At 43.1% G+C, this 14,688-nt stretch overlaps 1 protein-coding gene across 1 annotated transcript in view; it reads right to left on the bottom strand.

Annotated features, from left to right (window-relative positions):
* The window catches only part of GABRG3 (gamma-aminobutyric acid type A receptor gamma3 subunit), a 562,783-nt gene that overhangs the window by 198,323 nt on the left and 349,772 nt on the right, over positions 1 to 14,688 (bottom strand). Inside the window, exons 4-5 of the mRNA XM_003272775.2 lie at positions 11,283 to 11,503; positions 9,445 to 9,527 (exon numbers count right to left, since the gene is read on the bottom strand). Coding sequence (XP_003272823.1) covers positions 9,445 to 9,527; positions 11,283 to 11,503 — 304 coding nt within the window. The remainder of the gene's footprint in view (positions 1 to 9,444; positions 9,528 to 11,282; positions 11,504 to 14,688) is intronic.

The raw sequence follows: 14,688 nt of genomic DNA, 5'->3' as shown, positions 1-14,688 counted from the left end.
TGCATGATAGGGACAGATGACCTCATCTCTTCCTGCTTGATGTTCCTCAACTGGGAAGGGTGCTGAAAAAAACAGGGACTTCAAAGTCAAGGTAAGGATGAAACGGGATGATGGGCTGAATGTACCTACGGAAGTGTGCAGGCTCCATGTTCCAGCACTGAGCTCCTTGCAGGCCAGGCGCAGTCATTGGGCTGACTCAGGGCTCCCCTGACACTTGGCTTGGTTCAAGTTTGATTTTTAAAGTTTATAAAAGTTTTCTAAACTTTATTTGAGTGAATACATGCATCATAAACTATAACAAAAACACACAAAGAAGCTAGCAGTTAGCTCTTTTACTCTCTAACACCAATTAATGCTAACTCTTAAAACTTTGACCAGGGCAAAAAAGAAAAAACATAGTTAAAAAGGCAAATAATATTTTTATCACAAAAAAGTACCCTACCATTAAATGTCTTCTCCTACACCATTGCACTAGTAAAATTAATTCTGGAAAGCCACATATAAAAACAAAACAAAACAAAAATCCGGAACTAGATAATACATACTCGGGAGAGTTGCTGACCTGGCTAACTCTTCCGTAGTTTGAAGACGCTTTCAGGCCTCTGAAGTCTGTTTATTTCTTGGCACAGTGTTCCAGCCATCTTGCCCTTCTTTCCCTCCAAAACACACCCCAAAACAAAAGCATGCATCATCGAGTGTCTGTTCTTAAAAAACAGCTTTCAAAAAGCAAATACTGCACAAAAGTACATAACAGAACCGTGAAAGATGTAGCATAGGACTTTTCTCTTCTTAGCAAAGTCGTCCTTGCTTTACATGGTTTCTTTCGTATACTCTCCAGGGTTTGTCTGCCCCATGAGTAAGACAGCACTTTCGGATTACATTGCATGAAAAATAGAAAATGTCTGACTAGTATAAAGCAAGGAGGTGATAACCATGTGATTAGAATTACAATTGCTGCTGAAGCTTTGGTTCCATTTTTATTGACTTCAGTTTTTCCTTTATGGAAGATGTAAGAAACATGAAGGTTTTCTGACCTTGTTATTTTTGCAAAATTTGCCTTTGATAGAGCAAACGTCTCAATAATGCCAAGAACTCTCAGTGGCTCCTTCGAGTTGTTTGTACTATGGAGAGGAGAGTATGGATTACACCCCTGGTTGCATTTTTAACTCAACAGAGAGCTTGCTGTTTGCAATCTTTGCACAGATATATGTACATTGTTGGGTAGATTATTTAAAATGGAGAAGTAAGAAACCCAGTATGAAAGGCTGATGGCTTAGTGAGAGTTTGGCTATTTTCTCTGCCCTTGAAAACCTTGCCTGTGTAGAGTGTGTCTACCACAACTGCGCTTTCTTTCCCCTGGGAATTCCAGAGGCCACAGAGAAACTGTGCAATTACCCCTCACACCCGCTCCTGCCCATGTAGCCACAACATTCCCATAGTTGTACGCTTTCTGGGCTAACTCAAGTGGGAATCTATAACACCTTCACCTAGAGTCCCTTCCATCATCATATAACTTGCTGTCATTCCCACCTTGCAGATAGGGAAAGGGAGGTTTAGAGGGGTTTAGAGAGATGAAGAAGGTTCCCTGACACAAGAAGAGAGGCTAGCTGCTGTGTGATGGAACCTGAGAGATGCTGAAAGTCACCCTCACTGTTCGCCTCCCCAGCCTTCCTGCCCCAATGCCTCCTCCCTCCATCAACTCTGGGATGTTTGAGAAAGGGGCACAATGCCTCCAGGTTCACTGTTACAAGTCATGCAGGTCACCTAAATGGAGTGAGAAGGTCATGACCTTCAAAGTGAGAAGTCCTCTTCTTATTCTCAGAAGCTGGCATCTCTTATCAATGCTGTGATCATGTTCTCAACCTCTCTGAACAAACTATGTCACTAAAGCTGGAATAAAATAACCCACTTCAAGACTGGGCAAAAGGAACCAGTGCAATCCTGTGCACCTGTACAGTGGTTTGCCCTCTGTAGTGAGTTTCCACCAAAGTAAGGAGGTCAGTTATTGAGGGATGATACTAAAGCCCTGTTACTTCACTGTCATCTTAGCAGGAATGCACAGCCAACCTGACTGACTGCATCCAGCAGCCTCCCATTCCACAAGGTGTGCAAGTCTACAGGAATGGGGAGCAAGGACAGGGAGGGGTGGGAGAAGGCAAGGGGTGGAGCATATGAAACAGGCAAAGCAGGAGATGATAAACATCCACCTCACCTGTGGCAGAGGCCTGCCTAGCGTGGTCCTTGATGGGAAGCCTGGTTCCCAGGGCAACAGCTTGATTCTTACTCACAGGTCCAGGATGCTGGACATGCCGCAGAGCTCTCTCTAGCCGATTCCAGAGTTTGTGGATTTAAGAGGATGCGTGAGCATTTAGGACCTTGATGTCTACATGTCTGATAGGCTCCTCCCTCACCTGGGAAGGTGGACTTCCTTTTGGATGTCCACACCCTTACCTATGTGTGAGAGGACACGGGGCCTCTGTGGACACCTTGCAGAAGCTGCCATTTAGAGATTAACTCCTCCAACTAGGAGACAGGACTTTCCTAGTTGGAGTCTCCTAAAGGAGCAGTATGCTCCTTTCCTGCCACAGCAAAAGACACGGGGGAAGGCCCCACCTGTTGGCATGCCCCACCTGGCAGTGGGCCACCTCATTAGTGCACTTAGGCAGCAGGCAGAAGACAAGGAGATTTTGACCTGGCTTATTTTAATACACACACCAGATACAAAGCATTTGGATGAGTAAAGAGTGGTTGATTCTCTCCCTAGGTCACATCAACAAGGGTTTAGAATGAAATACAGTTTGCTGTACTGTATATGCTCTGCAAACAGGAAGAAAGGAGGTATTAGTGCAAACATATACATTTGCTGGTTTGTTTGCACCGCTGCATGGCCAGTCAATATTGCAAAGCCTGATAGCAACATAGATAAATGCAGTTGTCCTGTCCAGTTCAGGCACCTTACTGTCTGGAGGGAACAAAGCTGACCACGAAATGCACATGGTGCCTCCCTGGGGGCACTGAGCACCTAACTAGGAGCATGGTCCTCCTGCGATGCATGGAGAATCTTTCCCCAAGTCAACACTCCACACAGACCTGTGGCCTGGAAGGATGCGAGTGCCATGAACCAGCGTCTGAATCCAACTTAATAGCAATGAACTTAACCTCGGGACCACAGAACCACCACATCAGAGGACTTGATCATCTTAAATCGGTTTCCATTGCCCTTTGGTTTTCTGGCATCTCCTCATAGCAAGTATGTTTAAAAAGAAAGACGGAAAGGATGCCTGGGGTGGGGGGCATCATTGCAGGCAGAAGGAGCAACCAAAGGTCTTTCCAGCACATTTCTGGTTAACAGCACGTCCACAAGAAGTATGTTGATGGATAACTTTTAGGGTACCAGTATCAAAAGCAGCAGGTGATGCGGACATGTGTTTCCATTTCCTGAGGCGGACAGGGCTTGTTTTCCGACTGGCCCCACTCAAGTGCAGCCTGAACTGCTGACCCCACGTTCCCAACCAGCTCGGGCACATGAATTAATAGCAGAATCTCCCCCAAGGAGGAGCCGAACAGTAACAAACAATGACTAGTATTTCTTAGCTTTAAGACTCCCCTCGCTCCATATTTAGTGCTGAATTATTTATTAATAACAGTCCTAGTTGATTCAGAGGCAGCATTGCGCTTGAAGGTATTTTTCTCCCCTTCTCTAGCCTGCGTTCCATTAGTGAATGTATAGGAAGGGGTTTAGAGAAGCATGGGTGGTTTGGAACTTTTTGAATCACAAGGCTTATTTGTGTGTGAGAGATTTAGTTTATGCACATACAAATACACGCATATTTGCATAGATTTTATGGCTTTTTTTAGGTTAGTCAAGACATCTCATAGTTGGATTTCAAATCTGGAACTGAGAGACTAGAGAGTGCAGAGCATGTATAAAGAAAGATGCTGGAAATAAACAGGGAGAAAAAATGGGAAAAGAGGAATGAAGAACATGACTGATACTAAACAAAACCTAGGGTTTTGAAGATGTGCATCTTGTGTGAAGACCTCTGCGTGGGTCTCAGACTGTGCTTTCCAGCAGCACGGTGGCCTTGAGTGGCAAAAGGCTACTGAGCTGTGAAATGTGGCTACTCTACACTGAAGTGTGCTGTCATAAAACACACACTGGTGTCTACGACTTAGCATAAAAATATCTCAGGCTATTTTATTAAAATAGCTCATTGATAATTTTTCATATTGATTGCATAGCAAAATGATAATATTCTGTATAGACTGTATTGAATAAAATGTAGTAAAATTAACTCCACCTGTTCCTTTTTGCTTTTTATAATGAGAATCCTAGAAAATCTAAAATTGTATCGGTGGCTTGCATTGTATTTCAATCAGACAGCTATGATTTAAGAAATATCATAAAAGGTACAAGAAGTGTTCATCTGAAAAGGAAGACATTTAGAACTAAGCAGACCACGATGCTACTCAGGGAATAAGAGGGAAGTGTCTGCAAGTTTGAAAGAGAAGCAGAGCAGAGGAAAACCAATACAGATCACCTTGTAGAGTATTGTCATTTTAATAATATTTAGTATTTCAGTTCAAGAACACAAGATGCTTTTCTACTTATTTAGGTCTTCTTTCATTTTTTAAATAACAGAAGACAGTTAACAACCCCACCTTAGCTCTCACTTCCTGCTTATTTTGAGAATGTTATATAAATGGGATCCCACATATGTGACCTTTGGAGACTGGCATTCTTCACTCAGCTTCGAATGCTGTTGCAGACCAAGTTGTTGCATATATGAGTGATTTGTTCATTTTCTTGCTGAGTAGTCATCCATTTTAAGGATGTACAAACAGTTTGTTTAACCATTAACCACTGAAGAACATGAGGGTTGTTTCTGGTTTGAGGCTATTGAGAATAGTGCTACTATGAATATGTATAGATAGATTTTTGTGTCAACATAACTATTCATTTCCCTAAGATAAATGCCCAAGCTTGCAATCACTAGGTCATATGGTAAGTACAGTTTTAGTTTAATAAGACATTTCTGTACTATTTTCTACAGTGACTGTGTCATTCTACATTCCCACCAGCAGTGTATCCAGGTTTTCCACATCCTTGCCAGGGTTTGATGTTGCCACTATTTTTTTTATTTTAGCCATTCTAATAGGTATGTAGTGATAGCTCACTGTGGTTTTAATTTACATTTACTATTAATAATCGCTGATGACATTGAACATCTTTTCACATGCAGATTTTCCATGTAAATATCACCTTTGGTCAAATGACTATGGCTTCTACCAATTTCTTTCTTTTTTTTTTTTTAGACTGAGTTTTGCTTTTGTTTCCCAGGCTGGAGTGCAATGACACGATCTTGGCTTACTGCAAACTCCACCTCCCAGGTTCAAGCAATTCTCCTGCCTCAGCCTTCCGAGTAGCTGAGATTACAGGCATGCACCACCACACCTGGCTAATTTTTTTTTTTTTTTTTGGTAGAGTTGGGGTTTCACCATGTTGTTCAGGCTTGTCTCGAACTGCTGACCTCGGGTGATCCACCCGCCTCAGCCTCCCAAAGTGCGGGGATTACAGACGTGAGCTACCGCACCCAGCCTGTCTTTTACCCATTTCTAACTGGATTGTTTTGTTGTTGTTCAGTTTTTAGTATGCATTTTAAAAATGTGATTTAAAAATCCATAATGTAAAATGTATCACTTTAACACCATTTTCAGTGTACAACTCAGTCATAGTAAGTACATTCCCAATGGTGGGCAGCAATCGCCACTCTATTTCCAGAACCTGTAGGTCCTCCCACACAGAAGCTCTGTGCTCCCCTTGTTCTCTCCTCCCCACATTCCCTGGTCCCCTCCACTCTGCTTTCTCTCTCTATGAATCTGCCTGTTCTAGATACCTCATGGAGGTGCAGGCATAGAGTACTCATCCCTTTTTTGTTGGCCTTATTCGACTTAAATGATGTTTCCAAAGGCATAGCATGCATCTGAACATCCCTGGTATGGCATGTATTAAAACATCCTTAGTCATTAGGGAAATGCAAATCAAAATCATAATGAGCTACAACTTCTCATCCACTAGGATGGCTGTTATCAATAAAAAGGGAAAAGATAGTAAGTGTTGGTGAGGATGTGAAGAGACTAAGATCTTTGTGCATTGCTGGTGAAAATGTAAAGTGGTGCAGCTGCTATGAAAAACAGGTTGTCATTTCCTCAGAGAATTAAATATAGAATTATTATATAGTCCAGCAATTCCACTTCTAGGAATATACCCATAAGAACTGAAAGCTAGGACTCAAGCAAGGTCTTGTCTACCAATGGGTATAGCAGTCACAACAGTCAAAAGGGGTCTTGTCTACCAATGGGTATAGCAGTCACGACAGTCAAAAGGGGTCTTGTCTACCAATGGGTATAGCAGTCACAACAGTCAAAAGGTGAAAGCAAGCCAAGTGCCCATCAGAATATGAACAAACAAATCATGGTATTGCATATAATACTGTTCAGTCATAAAAAGAAATTATTTAAGAGTTATTTATATATCACAGATTCAAGCCTTATCAGATTTCTGGTTTGCAAGTGTTTTCTCCCAGCCTAATTTGCCTTTTCAACCTCATGACAAGCTTTTGGTAGACCAAAAGTTTTCACTTTTGACAAGGTCCCATTTATCACTTTTTTTCGGGTGGGGGGGGGGTCATGCTTTCAGTGTCAAGTATAAACACTCTTTGTTAGCCTTAGTTCATGAATATTTTTTCCTATGTATTTTTTCTAATATATTGTGTTTTTATGTTGATTTTAGGGCCTCAATTCATTTGGAATTAACTATCGTATAAGTTCAAGCTTATTTTTTTGCCCATAGATATCCAACTGAACTTCAGAAATCATTTACTTGTTGTTTGATAGAGTAATGATATATGCTACTTGCATACTTCTCATAACATAGCATTTTAAAGATAAGGTTCAAGACATGCTAACAGCGGCAGTGCCATGCATTAGTGTGACCAGTGTCCCAGGATTTAACATTGCACAATAAAGGGTCAACAGTGGGGCACTAATTATTTTACTGTTGAAAGTTTAATTAAAGGAATGGCATCTCAACTTTGGGATTTTAATCTAGTACAAGGAGTACAAATTCTGGATCATATAGTAGCAATATGTCTACTTCTGTAAGAGATGACCCAGCTGTCTTCCAAAGGGGCTGTGACACTGTGCATCCCCCCAGCGATGAGTGAGAGTTCCTGTTGCCCCACATCCTCACCGCATTCAAGGTTACCAGTGTTTCAGATTTTTGCCATTCCAATAGGTATATAACTGTGTACATCCAGTTTTGCTCTTATAAGATCTTTCATACTGTTGCTGAACATGAATTTGATCCTGCCACTCCCTGATTTTCAGATATGATAACTTTTCTTTGCTCATGCATTGAAAGTGCCACTTTCTGACACTATATATAAGACTGTCCAGCCCCTGGCTCCTACATTCACTCTGACCACCCATCACTACCACAACACACCAGAAATAGGGAAATAGATGTGGTTGGTCACAGAAACCATTTTTACTACTATGTCAGATTTCTTGCTAGTACTTTATGCTCATTGCCAACTAATTCCAGAAAGGCATTCACTTTCACATATTTCCCTGGGTACGTGTGAATTGTCTTTAAGAATTTAAATTATTTTATTTCTATAAAAATCTTTTTAAAACAATTTATACAAGCACTTTTCTTTCTGGCAGTATTGTGTAAGTCCATGTGCACATAATCCCCTCCTGGAATTGAGCACTTAAAAGGCTCTGTGAATGATTTAAACACATTTTTACAGTATGACAGAACGAGGGAAGCTATTACAGAAAGAAATAAGGTTTCCAGTGAGAACGCGTGCATGGTGTGCAGAGCTCTGCTGGTCTCTGCGGATCTGGACCTGGGCCTCCATGGGCCCCACACATGCGAGGAGCAGAAGCAAAAGTAAAATAAGTGATGAACATATTTTACATTTGAAGGTTCAGGGAAAAACCTATAACGTTCAATGAAGAAAGCCACAAAAACTTCTATATGAGATTTCATCAGATTTGTTTGTCATGTTCCATATGCAATTTTATTTATTTATTTATTTATTTTATTTATTTATTTATTTTGAGACAGAGTCTCACTCTGTCACCCAGGCTGGAGTGCAGTGGTGTGATCTCAACTCACCACAACCTCTGCTTCCCAGGTTCAAGCAATTCTCCTGCCTCAGCCTCCTGAGTAGCTGGGACTACAGGCGCCTGCCACCATGCCTGGCTAATTTTTTGTATTTTTAGTAGAGACAGGGTTTCACCGTGTTAGCCAGGATGATCTTGATCTCCTGACCTCGTGATCTGCCCACCTTGGCCTCCCAAAGTGCTGGGATTATAGGCGTGAGCCACCACGCCCGGCCCCATATGCAATTTTAAAGAAAGCCAATACAATAAATTGAATTCTTATGATTCATACATAAGTACTTGTGATTAATTCATTTAAAATGTCCCATTGTAAATTCATTCACCAAATATCTTTCCATTTTGATTTTAACTTAAAAATTGTATAAATAGATTTGATATTTGATATTCCTTTTATATGTACTCTTATACTAAGCAGTTGATGTTGTCTTTAAGAACTTGTAAAGGATTACTTGTTAACTGTGATATCTACCATAGTAAAATGTTGGAAGATAAAATACTATGAAAAATTAAATCATCTTACAATGGTTCAAAGAGACAAATATAAGTAAAATTAAAGAAAAATTTGTATCTTTCTACTTGGTAGACAAATCACCTTGCTTTAAGATAATGTTAAATCAGCTGGGCACAGTGGCTCACATCTGTAGTCCCAGCACTTTGGGAGGCCGAGGTGGGTGGATCACCTGAGGTCAGGAGTTCGAGATTAGCCTGACCAACATGGTGAAACCCTGTCTCTACTAAAAATACAAAAATTAGCTGGGTGTGGTAGCACGTGCCTATAGTCCCAGCTATCAGGAGGCTGAGGCAGGAGAATCACTTGAATCCCGGGAGGCAGAGGTTGCTCAGTCTCAATAAATAAATAAATAAATAAATAAATAAAAATTAAAAATAAATTAAAAAAAGATAATGTTAAATCTAAAATATTACACAGGAATTTTGTATACTTCCAAATAGTATGCACAGCTCATTAGCATAAGGGTCTTTGGTAAATCAATGGTTCATCAGTTTCTGAATCCTTCCATGTCAATGGTCAAGTTGCTCACAGCCTTATCGAGATCACCTATTTTGTAACATGGCTCCTATGTGACAAGGTCTAGAGTGAAAATGCCCAGATGGTCAATACTGAAACCATCATCAGTTTTCTCTGTGTGTGCAGGGACACTGTGATCAATCGCATGACTGTTTGACAGAAGCAGCACCAGGCTAAGCATCCCTCACACAGCATGCACACCCCAGGCCGGGACTGGTACTCACAGCTGGAGAAAATCAGCGGGCAGGAGTGCTCGTCCATGGGGAAGTTGTGCAGCTGCAGCTGGCACTCGGCATTGATGGTGAGCCTGCAAAAAAGCCAAGTGTCAGTCTAGCTCAGCACACAGCACAGGGCAAGGCCGGCGGCCATTATGGCACCCCATGTGGGGATGGAGAGGGCTGTTCCGTCACCCAGGGCAGCACGTGCGGCTCACTCTTGGCCCAGGAACCATTCACGGTGAGACTGTGCTGTGTTGCTTTCATGTTGGGTTATTTTGTTTTGCTTTTAACTATCAGCGGCACAGAGAATTCCAGTTAGTAAAATTCCAACCGTGTCTAGAAATACACGCCAAGTCAGAGAGGAGACAAAACCAACTGTTGTTTTATAAGTTGTTGTTTTCAATCTGTTTGAATTAAATCCTTCCTCCATTTGGAAACTGGTGTGTTTATCTAAACAGCTATTATGCCAAATTAATGCACGCATCGGGGGGATTTCCTGGACAACTGCCCCCTATTTCACTAGGCAGGTGGTGGCTCTGCCAAATGGGGGCCCTGCATCCTCCCAGGGCAGCAGCCCCATACTTCAGTGTCTACACGGGGTCCCAGAACTGGCCGGGTCTTCGCCCTGGCTTGCCGAGGCTCCATGTCATGTCAGAGTCTCCGGTGTATGGCTTCACAACTGATGAGGAGACAACTTCTGCAAACTCCAGCTCTCAACGTTTTTCATCAGCACAGTTCCCAGCTGTGGCTTTTTTTTTTTTTTTTTTTTTTTTTTTTTGCTGTAATTGTTCTCTCCCTGGCAAAATGAGGATTTCCCTGAAACTTTAACGCTCTCTCACTGTCTGCTTATTTTAATGTCCATCTGTGCCTGTGTGTGTGCTGTGGACATTTATTTAATGTGAGGAATCAGATTTCTCCTTGTGGGAATTCTCAGTATGCACACAGCTTTCATTCTCAGGATGGATGAGCTAAGCTAGCAGGGATGGGTAAGGAGAGTAAAGTGACAGGGGTCAAGCCCTGAGGCAGAAAGAGCAGAGCAGGGAGATGTAGCCACAGAGCCGGTGCAAGAAGGAGCCCTGTGCCCCGGGGCAGTGAGAGTGAACCCGTTAGAGCAAAGCCTAGATGCACCCAGGGCTTCTGAGCCGTCAGGAAGAAGGGAGTGCAGTGCCCTCTGGAGCAGCACCACCCGCTCAGAGGACATTGCTGGAGGGACTGTCCAGTCCCTGTGCTGGGCGAGCAGACAGGAGTGCAGAGGGCCCATCATTGCTAGTGCTGTGTTGCTGTGTGTTCAGTTAGACTCTGACCATCCTGGCGGAGAGACCTGGGAGAGACAGGCTCCCAGTGGTGACTGTGGGTGAGTCAGTTCCCTTCTTGGAAGCTCAGTTTCCCTTACCTCTCTGGGTTTTGTCGAAGACTTCCCTGACTCCAGGAGGACACACTCCAGGGGAGCTGCCACTTCCCTTAGGGATGTGCTGGGAAAGGGGCTGACTCTGCCCCTCTTCCTTGTGGTCTCAGATTTACTCTAATTACATTTGTTGATTAGTGTACCAAGACATCTGTATTTTTCTAGGGGAGAGGGCCCATGGTGTAAGTCTATTAGGAGTAACTTTCACAGCCTACTTCCAGCAGAAATGGATTCTGAAGAAATGAGCTTATATTCTCTGTGGATCATCAGTATGCCTTTATTTTTACATATGAGGGCAAACTTTCTCAGGATGCTGTAGTATGTCACAAGTGAAAGAGAATAGACTTAGAGATGAAAATAGGGTCTCATTCCTACAATGATTCAAATTAAGGATCCCATTTTAAACCAGGAGTAATCAAAGGTTGACGCAGCATCTTACCTCAAAGTGTAAAGGATTTTCCCGTCATTCCAAATCCGGAGGAGCTGATTGGGTGTAGTGATCCAGTGAGCCTCTGCGGTTTTAGAATTGCGGAAGATGGTGTCTGGGATCCAGATTAACCCCACCATGTTGCTGTTCAGAGTAAGAATTTTCATTGTGCTGTTGAATCGAAGGCGACTATCTGTCCAGGTCTGAGCAAAAAATATGTCAATTTGGTATTCCTGAAACAGAGCAGAAGGAGAGACAAGGCAGTTCTATTAATAAATGTTCTGTATAATTTGTTCTCTTTGTCAAATGTTCTGTGTTCTCTCCATGTTGACATCCTCACCTCCCCAATTCTCTTTCTGATAGACACTGGTTCAACATGGCAAGCACTCAGTGAATGATGAGCAATATTATTTGTCAACAGTATAGTAACCTTATGTGACATACTATAAATCTTAAGTTCCAATAAATATATGAAGTGTGAAGAGGGGCTAAGAGAGACAGTAGAATCTATTTCAGGGTGTGGAGGCAAACCCTAGGCTCACAAGTCCAAGCCTTGACAGGTGGCAGGACCTACTGGAGCCTCTGTTCTCTGATCTATAGAATGGGGAACATAATAGTGTCCACCTCCTCAAGGTGTTACGAAGATAAAAGGAAGTGATTAAATGAGCACCCTTAGTGCCTGGCAGAGAGCAAGTGATCCATTCATATTCATTCATATAATAATTATGACTATTTGTACTTGAGTCTTCTCAAACAACAAAAAGCAAAACAAAAAGAAAAGTAAGAAATAAAATACAACAAAGAACTGTAGAGAGGACGGCCACCCAAGCCAAATGCCGACTCCAAGAGCAGGCTGAAGAGGTACAAATTACAGAGGCAAAGGCCCAGGGTTGAAGTCACTGCAGTATTCACAGTGCCCCGTAAGACTTTGCTGCAGCCATCAAATGGTTAGGATAGGACTGATTCTATCCTAGGGGCACTCTAGGAGACCCCAAGAAGTGCCTGTAGACTGGGCTGCCTCAGAGGCCACTCCCCTCATCCCAGTTTAAGGAATTATTTTAGGTTCATGGTAAGAAGGATGTCGAGGCTGATTTTAAGGGATTTTTATATCTTTCATAATTTTTGTTATGTATTAGATATTATAAATGTGTTACTTTTGCAGAGTCTGAATTTTGTGATTCTCAACAAATCCCACATTTACCCTTTCCATTGAGTTTCCCATGAAAGAATCTTTCTGTGATAGGTAATTCAATTTCAGATTTATAATTCAACTGGTCTTTCATTAACTAATGCATTCATTCATCATTTCTTTGCTTCACTGAGTATGCCAGGCTTTTCAAAGCAAGGAAGACCCAACACTGTGCCAACAAGAAACCCCCTCCCTCCTAGAGCTTATATTCTATCCAGGGAAGACAGGGCTTAAATAAATATGCTGGTGGTCATTTACACCACACACAAAAATAAGGCTGGTGTATTACTAAGGATTCAAGTAGGGGAAACAAAAGGTATCCAGGCATCCAGCATAGGAGGAGTTATGGAACAGGCAATGTCAGTCTTGCATAAGCATTTGCGTAGTTGGGGGAGCAAACGGCAGGAAAGCAGCAGCTGGGAGCAGGTTCTCAGGGAGCTTTTCCAGAAGCCTCTCGAGGCTCAGCAGCCATGGCAGGTCACGTGTGGCATCTCAGCAACCAGATGGACCCTCCCAGGTCCATGTGTCTGTTTGAATGTGCCCTTGGGGATGAATGACCTCAGCCTCATTCCTGCCTTCCGAAACATGGCATGCCTCTCACTGACAGACTCTGAACCCAGAGCCACACAGTGAAGGTGTGTGTGTAAGTGTGTGTGTGAGTGTGTGCATGTGTGTGCTTCTGTCATATAACCTAGCATGTGCTGACTGATACAAAAATAGGGTCCAAAGAGTGGTGAAATGAAACGAAAGCAGGTAGCATTGATGCTTAGGGCTCAGGAATGTGGGACTGGAGGCCAAATGCCTGGTGTCATGCATGGGTGAAACCTCTAATGGGATGGAATCTGTCTAAGGAGCGGGTAGCTCTCTGGGCAGAGGTTGGAAAAGGAATGGTAATTAGCATGTGTTGACTGCTATCCTCTGTGGTTGGTAAGTTATCACAGGAAGGAAATTATCTCCAAAAGAACCCGGTGGTTTGAAAGCTGTTATAAAGAGGAAAGAAAGACAAGGCACACTTGGGGTCTGGCGAGGCTGGGAGAGGCAAGGGCCTCTTGTCCTCATCTCTACAGCAGAACATCAAGAACAACTTGCAGTGCCAAAGTCCACTGAAACAACCTAGCAGAAATAATCATACCCATTGCTAAAGCCTCTAAATGGATTAGGCTGCCACCCAGTAACGTCTTTAATTATGCAAATATGGCTCAAGGGAAAGAAACTAAGGTGTGGCCCTTCCACTGAAGGCTGTAGGGCCCAGATACCTATACTTTAGAGAGAAAGGCTCAGAGTAAAGCCGGGGAGAGGGAGAGGTAGTGGCCTGCAGAAGCAAAGATGCACAGCAGCTCTTGGCATTGCACAGAGAAAGAACTCTGAATGCGGCTGTGCACATGTGAAGCTGGCCTCAGGTAGAAAGTTGGCTCGGTTTTAAGGAAGTTCTGCCAAAGGAACCACAAGTCAGGAAGAAAAATGACTACTTGAGATTGAATGGTACCGTTGCCTGCCTGTCTTTCATGGGCAAACGGCAGCCTCTGCTTGGACCCCAAAGGAGGTGTATTATCCAATGCCCACTTTACCATGGCAAAAATGGTTAATGGAAAAAGAATACATTCCCAGACAATGGAGGCAAGAGTCAGAGGGAAAACATACCTCAGGAGCCCCACCCTAGGGAAAGAATTAGAGCTGAATCTAAGAAAAACCTTACCTCCGGGAACCCAGCCCATCAGGATCTGCCCAGTGGGGACTTAGGCTGGCCCTTTTCCACCTACGTACATACACTGCAAGTGTGGAGTGGGAGGGAGGTCAGATAGGTCTTCTTCTTAGTTTACAGGTCAGTGGATCAAAGAAAACCACATCCAGACTTGATGTCTCTACCAGGACAGGTATACACATATATACATAACCTTGACCTTGGGCCAGGACAAGGTTGACCTTTTGAGTTGCCTCCCTTGAAGATGGGAGAAGTGTATTTTTCTCTGATGAGAAAGACAGAAGCTAATATTCAGTGGCTAAATACAGATCATGATAGTCATTGGTGCTGTTTGCCGAATACCGCAGCTTCCCTGATTGCAGGCATGTGATAGAACTGTTGTTCCCCGTTTGGGGCTGGGTGTGGCCACATCACTCATGATAAAGTGAAACACAAGCAGAGTGGTGCGTGGCACTCCTCGGAGGGCCCTGGAAGAGCCCATGTGGGACCTGCTCACCCATTCAGGCCCTGAGAGACTGTGTGGAGCA

This window comes from Nomascus leucogenys, chromosome 6 (assembly GCF_006542625.1).
Source record: "Nomascus leucogenys isolate Asia chromosome 6, Asia_NLE_v1, whole genome shotgun sequence".
In the NCBI taxonomy this organism is placed as follows: Eukaryota; Metazoa; Chordata; class Mammalia; order Primates; family Hylobatidae; genus Nomascus; species Nomascus leucogenys.
The sequence above is the reverse complement of the archived record's forward strand: the minus strand, read 5'-3'. Positions and strand labels throughout refer to the sequence as shown.